The 11,231-nt window shown below is 43.6% G+C and overlaps 1 protein-coding gene and 1 pseudogene across 1 annotated transcript; both read right to left on the bottom strand.

Moving 5' to 3' along the window:
• Positions 1-200: 200 nt before the first annotated feature.
• Positions 201-4,588, bottom strand: LOC141504018 (uncharacterized). Its single transcript, XM_074208860.1, has 4 exons — positions 4,584-4,588; positions 3,373-3,559; positions 3,014-3,075; positions 201-2,232 (listed from the first exon to the last, which is right to left on the bottom strand). The coding sequence occupies exons 1-4, from the start codon at positions 4,586-4,588 to the stop codon at positions 201-203; spliced, it is 2,286 nt and encodes a 761-aa protein (XP_074064961.1).
• Positions 4,589-5,784: 1,196 nt separating this feature from the next.
• On the bottom strand, positions 5,785-6,412 carry LOC141504019 (stromal cell-derived factor 2 pseudogene; annotated as a pseudogene).
• Positions 6,413-11,231: the final 4,819 nt, after the last annotated feature.

An 11,231-nucleotide genomic window follows, 5' to 3' on the forward strand; every position in this document is an offset into this window, starting at 1 on the left:
GGCAATTCCTCTTTTGATGGCTTCTCTTTAGCAGGTTTTTCCTTAGACAATCCCTCCTTAGGCAGCCTCTCCTAGGATGGCTTTTCCATAGGTGCATTCTCTTTAGGCACAGCCTCTTTAGGCAGCTTCTCTTTAGGCAGTCCTTCAGTGGGTGGCTTCTCCTGAGGCAACCCTTCCTTGGATGGCATCTCTTCAGGTACTCACCCCTTAGATGGTTTCTCCTTAGGCAGCCTCTCTTTAGATGTCTTTTCCTGGAGTGCCTTCTCCTCAGGCAGTTCAGTCTTAGATGGCTTCTCTCCAGGCAGTCTCTCCTTAGATGGCTTCTCTACAGGCACCCACTCCTTAGATGGTGTCTCCCCATCTAATCTCTCTTTAGATGGTTTTCCCCTAGGCAGCTTCTCCTTAGATGGCTTCTCCTTAGGTACCTTCTCCCCAGGTAGCCTCTCCTTAGATGGCTTCTCTTCAGGCACCCACTCCTTGGATCCTTTCTTCTTTGGTGACTTCTCCTCAGGCAGCACCTCCTTAGATGGTTTCTTTTCAGGTAGCCTCTCCTTAAGCAGCTTCTCCTCAGATGACCTCTCTTTAGGCAGCCCCTCCTTAGATGGTCTCTGTTCAGGCAGTAACTCCTTAGGGGGCTTCTCCTTAGGAGGTTTTTTCTTAGGCAACTTCTCCTTAGATGGCTTCTCTTCAGGCAGTTCCTCCCTAGCTGTCTTCTCTTTAGGCAGCTCCTCTTTTAATGGCTTTTCTTTAGGCATTTTCTCCTTAAGTAGTTCCTCCTCATATGGCTTTTCCTCTAGCAACTCCTTACGTGACTTTTCCTTAGGTAGCTTCCCCTTAGAGGTTTCCTCCTCAAGCAGCCCCTCCTTAGATGACTTCTCCTCAGGCAGCTCCTCTTTTGATGCCTTTTCCTTCAGCAGCTTCTCTTTAGGTAGTCTCTCCTTAGGCAGTTCCTCCTCAGAGGACCTCTCCTCAGGCAGTCCCTCCTTAGGGAGTTTCTCCTTAAGCAGTTTCTCCTTAGGAAGTTTCTCCTCAGGCAGCCAGTCTTCTGAGGGTTTCTCCTCAGGCAGCTCCTCAAAGGGCTTCTCCTTAGGTAGCCTCTCTTTAGATGGCTTTTCCTTAAGTATCTTCTCCTCAGGCAGCCCCACCTTAGATGGCTTCTCTTTAGGCAGCCTCTCTTTAGATGACTTTTCCTTGAGTGCCTTCTCCTCAGGCAGCTCAATCTTAGATGGCTTCTCTCCAGGTAGTCTCTCCTTAGAAGGCTTCTCTAAAGGCACCCACTCCTTAGATGGCGTCTCCCCATCTAATCTCTCTTTAGATGGTTTTTCCCTAGGCAGGTTCTCCTTAGATTCCTTCTCTACAGCTGCCCACTCCTTAGATGGCTTCAACTTAGGTACCTTCTCCCCAGGTAGCCTTTCCTTAGATGGCTTCTCTTCAGGCAGTACCTCCCTAGCTGTTTTCTCTTTAGGCAGCTCCTCTTTTAATGGCTTTTCTTTAGGTATCTTATCCTTAAGTAGTTCCTCCTCATATGGCTTTTCCTCTAGCAACTCCTTAGGTGACTTTTCCTTAGGTAGCTTCCCCTTAGAGGTTTCCTCCTCAAGCAGCGCCCCCTTAGATGACTTCTCCTCAGGCAGCTCCTCTTTTGATGGCTTTTCCTTCAGCAGCTTCTCTTTAGGCAGTCTCTCCTTAGGCAGTTCCTCCTCAGAGGGCCTCTCCTCAGGCAGTCCCTCCGTAGGGAGTTTCTCCTTAAGCAGTTTCTCCTTAGGAAGTTTCTCCTCAGGCAGCCAGTCTTCTGAGGGTTTCTCCTCAGGCAGCTCCTCAGAGGGCTTCTCCTTAGGTAGCCTCTCCTCAGGGGGCTTCTCCTTAAGAAGTTTCTCCTCAGACAATCTTTCTTCAGGGGGTTTCTCCTCAGGCAGCCAAGCCTCAGAGGGTTTCTCCTCAGGCAGATCCTCCTCAGAGGGCTTCTCTTCAGGAAGTCCCTTCTCAGGCGGCACCTCCTCAGGGGGCTTCTCCTTAAGCAGGTTCTCCTCAGGCAGACCCTCCTCAGAGGGCTTCTTAGAAGGCTTCTTCTGCTGCAGCTTCTCCTCAGGCAGCCCTTCCTCAGAGAGCTTCTTCTTAGGTAACACCTCCTCAGGCACCACCTCCTCAGAGGGTTTCTCCTCAGGCTGTCCTTCCTTCCATGACTTCTCTTCAGGCAGCTCCTTCTTAGAGGGTTTCTCCTCAGAAGATCCCCCCCTTAAGTGCCTTTTCCACAAGCTGTTTCTCCTTAGAGGGCTTTCTTGTAGGCAGCCCCTCTTTAGTGGGCTTCTTTTCAGGGGACTCCTTCTTAGAGGGTTTCTCCACAGGAGGCCTCTCCCCAAGTGGTTTTTCCTCCTTAAACAGCTCCTCCCTAGGCAGCCCCTCCTTAGAAGGCTTTTTGTTAGGCAGCCTATCCTTAGGAGGCTCCCCCTTAGGTGGCCTTTCCTCAGGAATCCTTTTTGCCTTACTTATTTCCAGCCCTGCTTCCAAAGGCCTCTTTCTGAAGATGTTCTGTTTCTTCTTGTGTCTTTTCCTTCTTCCTTCCTAATCTTTTCTCTGAGCCCTTTTCCATCTTGTCCTTTACAGATGCCTTCTTCACCCTAGCCAGTAGATTCTCCTCAGAGACAGAGATCTGGTCCTCTTCAGGGATGATGTCTTTGTGAACCTCTTTTCTTCTACCCCTGGACAACCTCCTCTCTTCCTTGTCCCCAATTCTGACTTTCTGGTCTAGCTTCAATTTAGCCTTTAACTCTTCCTGGATATCCCTGAACAAGGCTGTGTCCTTTAAGACCCCAATTCTCCCTCTCCCCTGGTCAGTTCATCCTTTGTCTTGTCCAGGTCATCTTCCTTGAACAGTATTTTCTTCTTCTTAGCTACGTTCATCTGTCTCTGCTCTTGTTTCCTGAGTTTATCCTCTTTTGAGGTAAGGTCTTTAATAGCTGCGGAAAACACTTTTCTTTTTCTTGCTTTCTTAATTTCAATCTCTGCCTCTCCCTACTTTGCCTCTACGATCACATCCTCCTCTTCCTCCTCCTCTACTTCCTCTGCAACCTCTTCTCCCTGGGGAGATGGTAGCAAGGGACAAATGGCCTGGAAGAACTACTACCTTGGAGACCGCTTATCTAGCTTCTGCTCAGCCATGGTGACTAGCTCTTGACCCAGATTCTCAGGCAAGTCTTTTTGGGACTGTGATATTCTCATATTCATTAGTTGGAAGGTGTTATCCCTCCAAGTTTCCTCTTCTCCCCATCCAATAGAACGAGCCTTCCCTTCGGGCACCACCTTATCCTCCTTCTCCTTGTCCTCCAAAATTCTGTCCACTTCTTCAGATTCTCCCTTCTCTTCTTCCCCCCTCACCTTCTTCTCAGTCTTCTTCTTAGTCCCTTTGGCCCACTTCTTCTCTTTGGCCTCCTTTATGCTTTTCTTGTCCCAGACATTCCTCAGGAACTTCAGGCTCACACAATCATATTCATTCAAGGATTCTTGAGACTGATAATCCAGTGATGTCTGCTTCTGGACATCCTCACTCCTCACTCTGGATTCTCTATGTGGAATTTGAGTGACTGACAACACGGATTGGAGGCTTACCTCTGACTTGCTCTCAGCACTTTCCAACAGTGTCTCAATAGAGGTAGAGGATGAGAAGCGTTTTCCAACATCTTGACTTCTGCCTTTGGACTTCTTGAGGGAATCCAAAGTCTTGAGTTTTGCTGCATGAAAATACACACACACACACACACACACACACACACACACACACACACGATGTGAAGTATGAGAAAACCTGTCCCTGAATCTAGGGTAAACTGTGCAGAACCCCTAAAAAGGACAAGAAAGGGTGAAAGATGCAGCCTATCTCTGGCCTCTATTTCAAGTCCAAAGATAGGAAAACTGATGCCTGGTAGGCTTCCTTAAGTTGTTTCTTCATTGAATAAATACTTACTAGTAAACTCCTACTGGACTGGAAATTTAATAGAATCAACCTAGTTTCTTCCTTTATTCCCCAGCTTAATCAATTCTGTTTTCTAGACAACTCCTTGGTGCATATAGTGGAACCTGACCTGGAACAGGAATGACTAATCTTCCTGAGTTCAAATTTAGTTTCAGGTAATTGCTAGTAGTATGAGCCTAAATAAGTTACTTAACGATTTTGGCCTCAGTTTCCTCATCTGTAAAATGAACTGAGTAGGAAATGACAAACCACTTCAGTGTCTTTGCTAAGAAAATCCCAAATGAATTAGCAAAGAGTTGGAAAAGGCTAGTTAATTCTGTCATGTCACAATTTCTGTCTATCTCTCCTATGTCCATTCAAAGGCTAATGTCTCTTTTATCTAAGGTTTTGTTTTCTTCTTGACAGCATCTGGATCAGAGGCCATGCCCTTGTGAACTTAATTTTTTTTGTTTTGCAAAACTGACTCCTGTCTATTTTCCAAGTTCTATCTATTATCCACGATCCTCCATACTTGAATCTTTGAATAGGCTATCTCCTTTGTCTGGATTGGAATCACATTCCCCTTTTAAAAGTCTTAGTCTTAACCCCTACTCTCCCAGTTATATGTGCTGCCTACCCCATCCTCCCATCCCTCTTATCAATATCCCCTCTAATCAGAGGACTATTTCTTTGCATAAACCAAGTCCAGCCCAGTATCTTGCACATGGTCGGGCTTAATAAATGTAGAACTGAATTAGTGAAAGGGGAAGGCAAATGAGAGGTCTAGAAGTCATTCAGTTGGTGACAAAGAATTCAGCTAGGTAAGTGAAGGACCTGGCATAGAGGATTGTTCAAGACATCATTAGTGTCTATGGAAAAATCCTTGATCTATAGACTGATGGGCAAGGTTAGGGGAAAAAGCCAATGTTTAAGCAACTATAATTCAAAGTAACTGGCTTCCTTTGTAATCTTATCCATTTTATTTATTATGATGTTAGAGCACTATATCAATATTCAGAATATTTTAATAGTATTTTTAAAAACTATTCTGAGAAGTTGCTATAGGCTCTTCCAGACTGTCACAAAGTTCCATTACACAAAATAGTTAAGCACGTCTAATTTGTATTGGCAAAAGTCTTTGCAAGTTATTAGATAGAGTGAAAGGATGGAAGCCTCCAAGTGTGTTCAAAAGGATGGAATACTTAATCATGTCTCTTAAAGATTTTCCTTCCAAAAATTGCTAGTAAACTTCCGAGGAGCAAAGGTTGGACTGAACTGTGGTAAAAAAAGATCCCTCCAGGAGGACCACTGATGCTCTCTCCTCATTCTACGAAACTTAATTCGACAGTTTTACTTTTGGGGGGTTGTTTGTTCTTTCTTCCCTCATTCCCTCCATTCTTCCTTTCTTTTTCTTTTTTCTTTCCCTTCTTTATCTTTCTCTTTTTTTTGACTGAGAATCAAATTCTTTTTTATTACTCCTGAGTAAAAGCATTATGTTGGAAACTGTACTCCATCTATTAATGGATTATTATGCCAAAGCATCCAAATGAGGAGAATTTCCATCTTCAAGAGATATTATTTCTTCCACCTCCATTTCTTCTAAATGGATGAAAAGATCAGTCCCACCATTGGTGGTAACTCCCGTATTTAAAAGGTGAAACCAAGTCCAGAATAAGGATACATATTGGCAGGAAGGGAGCTGCTGCTCTTAAGAACTTGAAAATTTCCCACGCTGGATCCTCACCCAGGGGATAATAAGGCTGCTGCTGCTCCAGTGTGGAAAGCAGTGGGTGCAACTCTGACACTGTGTGGTGAGGTGGAGAGGAGCTAAAAGGGTCTCACAGCTCAACATGATGGGCTTCGGTGCGAAGCAGCTCAGTGGATTTCATAAAGATGCCTTCCACGGCTCTCCAATAGTTGTTTTGGTTCTGCTGGGCCATGCCACACACCTCTATTTGGCCACTGATGGGTAGGCCATACTGCTCTCCCGTGACAGAGAGCAGTACATCAGTAGAAGCATGTTTGAACCTAACCTCATCGTCTCTCACCCAGTGTGAGCCACTGCAGAGGACTGTCCAGTCATCCAGATAGTCCCCCTCACCCTCTTCCCCAAATGCACTCATTTCCTGGTTGCCAGAGAGGGGTGAAGAGAAGTGGTGACAGTGAAGGTTGTGCCCAGTATTGACCTGACCTGAGTCAGCCATATGGCCTGGCCACACTTCACAGGGGTTCCTCTCTCACAGACTGTAGAGGTTTTTCCTCGGATCTTCCAGTAACTGTTGCTGTCATCCACATCTAATATCCCTGTAACTGACCACTGCCCACGGACCCGTAGTGCCCATACTTCGAGTGCAGCCATACATTGTGCCGCGTGTTGACGAGCTTCACGATGGAGCCGCAGGTGACGAGGGGTGGGTCGGAGGCCCGGACTAGGCCCAGCAGCGCCTGGGGCAGCGCAGCAATGGGCGGCCTCAGCTGGGCCTTTCTCTTTCATTTTAATATTTATTTTTTAAAATTTAAGTTTTAAATATCTCCCTCCTATCCAACCTTCCCCCACCCACTGAGAAGTTAACAATATGATTTCAACTATACAATTGAAGTCATGCAGAATATATTTCCATATTTGGCTACAGTTTCAGCAGTGGAATTGAGGATACCTTCAGAAAAGCCTTGGTCAGCCTTACGTGGTTCTTTTTCTTGTCTGCTTCACTCTTCATTTGACTCTTTAGTCAATGGTGTTCAGTGGGAGATGCTGATACCTGGAACATTTTATTTTCACACCATCATTCCATTAAGTAATATCCCCTTGTTGGTGGTGAGAATCAGAGCCAAGATAGAATTTCTCCTTCAATGATTCCTCTACCTTTGAAAGATGAAGTTATCATGGTGTCCTCAAGGCAAACAAAACAGATCTAAGCTGTTTTATTTGAGAGAGAGAGAGAGAGAGAGAAAGAGAGAGAGAGAGAGAGATCCAGCAGAGGATGCCTGGATAAGACCCTCCTCATTATTATTATATATTACCTCTGTTTCAGACTTATGGTACTTTTCAAATATTTCTTCAATTTCTTCTTTCTGGACAGATATCTGCAGTAAAACTTGAGGACAATATTGATTCTGTTTCTAATGATCTTCACCCCAGTGCTCTCCTCTGTGCTTCTTTCTTCTAGTTCCAGGATTTCCCCAAATGACTACCGTTCTCTTGAATACAATATATCCTTCCAAAGTTAGTGGGTCTTAGCCCATGAAGGTTAAATGATATCTGTCTATTAGGGCTCCCAAAGTGCTACCTCAAGATTCTTCCTGGCTTCAGGTTCAAAACTATTCACATTATTGTTCTTGAGCCCCATTCACTGCAATTCCCCTTTTAGAAGAGGTAGAATATATCACATAACCTCATATAGCTACAAGAACAAAAAGTGAAATTTACTAGAGAAAGCTTTATGAAGAGAAGAAAACAGCAAAAGTACATGCAATTCAGCAAATGCTACTGCCAAACATTTCCTTTGGCACTCCCAAGTCCTTGATTAACTTGCAAGTTAAAAAAAGAATCTTTTTTTTCAAATTGCTACACTAGAACCATTCATCACCAATTTTGATATAAGATTTGTCCATCAGATGAATACATAGGGAATTATATCCCATTGTCTCTGTGGGACTGGTGATGTAGATCTTGTCATTGATTCCCCATAAGTGTTGCAGCTACGAAGTCCTATAAATGGAGCTTTCATTACATCTCTTTTGTATTGACAATTTTGGTCACCTATTTTTTTGTTTGTTGAAAAATAAAGACATTATGTTTCAAATATCTCAAAAGTTGTCAGTTAAATGAATTTCCATTGTTACCTATGAAAAATATCTTCCATTATATTCCTTTCCCAGATGTTGGAAGATAGTGGAAGATAAAAGGGTCTGGTATGCTTTACTCAATGGGATGATGAGTCAGACATGACTGAACGAACCAACAACAATATTCACTTTCATTGTGTTATATTGCTCTTGGAACTTCTTGTGATTAAAACTTGATTATTGAGACTTGTGTCCTAGGGGTTGGTTCTCAAATCATACACTAGATTTTTCAGTGAGGTAGCTGGATGGTAGGCTGATCTTGATTATCCTAGAGTTCATATCTCTTTTTGAGTCATGAACAGTATTATTGGGATGAAGCCTATAGTCATTGGTTAGAAGGTCATCCACATGACATCATTTCTTATTTCCACAATGATGTACTATAAGTCCACTGAATATGTCATGAACAAACAGTGGTTTTTGCTTGATGTATAGATATCCACCTTAATTCCTTTCCACCAGCCCTTCAGCATACCTCCACTCCCTTTTTCTTTTCCGTGTTGATTTCCCCTATTAGAATGTAAGATACCCGAGGGTAGCAACTGTCTGCCATTCCCAGAATTTAGCACAGTCTAGAAGTTTCTGACTCACAGATTTCTTTTGCCTATGAAAGTCAGCTCAGAGCAAGCTGCCATTAGGAGTAGGAATCAGGCATTAGGAAGATGTGGCTTGAAATCTTGCCATCAACGTCTGCTGTTGGTGCACAGGGTTATATGATGTGTTGGCAGCAGGAGTGGAAATGGCCCAATAACTGTCATAATGCAGTGAGTTGGGAATGTTCTTTGTAGTGATAGCCCCTGTGGGACCCTTTCCCTCTCTTCCCACTCTGATTCATAACTGTGATTCTTCTTCTTTCTACCTGCTCTCCTACAAATTTACCAAGTATCACTGCCCGGTTTTGTGAGAGGTGGAATAGGCAGCTAGGATTGGCTAGAAGCATCCACTGATGGCAGCTCTCAGACATTCACATATTTCTCTTTATGCCTGACCTTGTATTAGGATCTTGTTCTTGGTGGTTTGATACTTTGAACACCAGGGGGCACCAAAGCACATAGAGGGCTGCCCTTGGAGTCAGGATGGATCATCTTCCTGAGTTCAAATCCAACTGCAGACATTTCTTAACTGTTTGAACCTAGGCAAGTCACTTACCATCTCTTTTCTCCAGTTACCTGATCTTTTAAATGAGGGGGTTGGAATGATGTCTTCTCAAGTACCGTCTAGCTCTAAATATCTATGGTTTTATGAATTTTGGGGCTCCTTATAGAAATAGTGAAGTCAAAAGGAAAATGTAGGGTTAAAGGGAACGATAAAGAAATTCATTTTAAGGATATACTTGGAACCAACCTTTTAATCTAATGTAATTCCCTTTTCTTGCAGGCAAGAAAACTGAGGCCTGAACAAGGAAAAGTAATTTGACCCAGATCATATGGATATGGCCACAAACTACAAATATTATAACATTTGATCCTCACAAATATTCCAGGAGAGGTGTTTCTGTTATTTCCCTGGTGTTTTTTTTTTTTTTTTTTTTTGTTATTGCCAGTGTTACCGATGAAGAAACTGAAGCAAACAGAAGTTAAGTGTATTGCCTAACATTATAGCCAGTAAACACATGAAACTTAATTTGAACTCAGGTCTTGCTGATTCTAGGCCCAGGTTATCTATCCACTATGCCACTGGCTACATGACACGATGCCCAGACAACTGACACAGCTTACCTAACATCACAAAGATAGTGATTGGTATAATTGAGACTCAAGTCCCAGTACGCTGACTCTAAATCGATTTCTTCTGGTTGCCCCGTGTTTCTTGAGTCTCTGTCAAGTTGATTCTGATACTAGTCTGTGGTCAACTCTGTGCCAACAACTTATCCTACAGACAAGTACACTGAGTGCACAATAGAAAAAAGGTGATCAACAGAATCAAGAGCTTTTGTTGCGGGGATGGCTCGTTCTTGGCTCCTTCCTTTTCTGTAGGAAGTTCTCCCCTTTCCCTCTGCTCCCTTGGGGACCCTTCCCTATATGACTCTCCCCCTTTCAATGCCAGGGAATGACATTTCGCTATTCTCTGAATCAGCTCTTTACCTGCTCTTCGCTGGATGTCCATCTGTTTCTTTTGTTCTTCGTAATATTCAGATTGGGAAATCCTCTCAGCAAACTTGAAGGCTGGGTGCTGAGTGACCTTTGCTTCAGTTGTGTACAAGCAAATAGTCTTGCGAATGTAGGGAGAAGGGGTCAGGTCATCTTTGAGCCGGTGCTCCACTACCTCCACTAAATTCTGAAAATCATTGAGCCGCATTCCTAGCATGCGGTCCAAGGAATCCTCTCCAATCTTCTCTTTCCTAGGGAAAACAAGATGGAGGAAATGATGCCCCAGGACAAAGGAGGGAAGAGTCCTGAGGAAGGCAAGGCATTATGCGTCTGGGGAAAATCTAGTAAATGATGAGAGGATCTCAGGAAGGAGAGAGGCACTGGTTAGAAGGTGTGAGGGCAAGTGCCTAAAGGCAGGGTGAGGAACCAGTCTGAGGAGGGTACTAAAGAAGGAGAAGCCCACACTCCCCCATTGGAATTGCTATTATGATCATTCCTAGGATCCTTCATCCTCAGTTCGAAGGGGTCTGCTCATTCAATTCCATAATTATATATATATATATATATATATATATATACATACATAAATATATATATACATACATAAATATATATATATACATAAATATATATATACATATATAAATATATATATATATATATATAGAGACACATAGATAGATATAGAGATATAAATATGGAATTATCCAGTGAAATGAAGTACCCTGACCAAGGTCTCATAGGTAGTTATCAGAGATTAGAAATCAGCTTCCCTGACATATTTTCTCCCCTAGCCCATTGGCTTCCCTGTGGGATGGATATAAACTACAAAGGCCTGACCAGTTCTGGGACTGTTATTCTCTGGAACAGAGGCAAGCAAAGGTCCAAGTACAAGGAGAAGGGGAAATCAGAGGAAGGTGAGCAGTGTCTGACCACACCACTTACTGCAACAGGTGAAAGTTCTCCCGATTTTGGAGCAACTCCAATAAGGATGCCTTGTTCTGGATGCCAGCAAAAGTCCCAATAAGCTTCCAGGCCTTCTTCTGCACATTCAGATTCCCATCCAGCAACCCACGGATCAGGGGCATAGCAAAGAGATGATTGATGAGGCCGAGTCGCTCCAGGCCTTCCCAGGCTTTAAGCTGGATTTCGGCCTTAAAGTGGACTGTGTCTTCGAGCATCTGCCTAGCAGTATCTGACCGCACTTCTGGTGCCACAGAGTATTCAGCAAAAATCTGTGCTATGGTGCTGACACATTGCTTGTATTTCTCAGGTTCAGCCTTGTTCATTACATGCAGCAGGGTCCCTATGGTTCTGGTGGCTAATGAGGCATTCATCTGGCGGATTGG

The sequence above is a fragment of the Macrotis lagotis genome, unplaced genomic scaffold, assembly GCF_037893015.1.
Source record: "Macrotis lagotis isolate mMagLag1 unplaced genomic scaffold, bilby.v1.9.chrom.fasta BILBYCTG019, whole genome shotgun sequence".
Taxonomy (NCBI): Eukaryota; Metazoa; Chordata; class Mammalia; order Peramelemorphia; family Peramelidae; genus Macrotis; species Macrotis lagotis.

Coding starts and splice junctions, on each gene's coding strand:
- LOC141504018 (XM_074208860.1), bottom strand. Junction 3,076..3,372: donor AGAAGAAGACTGAGAAGAAG/GTGAGGGGGGAA, acceptor CCATCTCCCCAG/GGAGAAGAGGTTGCAGAGGA. Junction 2,233..3,013: donor GATGTGATCGTAGAGGCAAA/GTAGGGAGAGGC, acceptor AAGGCACTTAAG/GGGGGGATCTTCTGAGGAGA.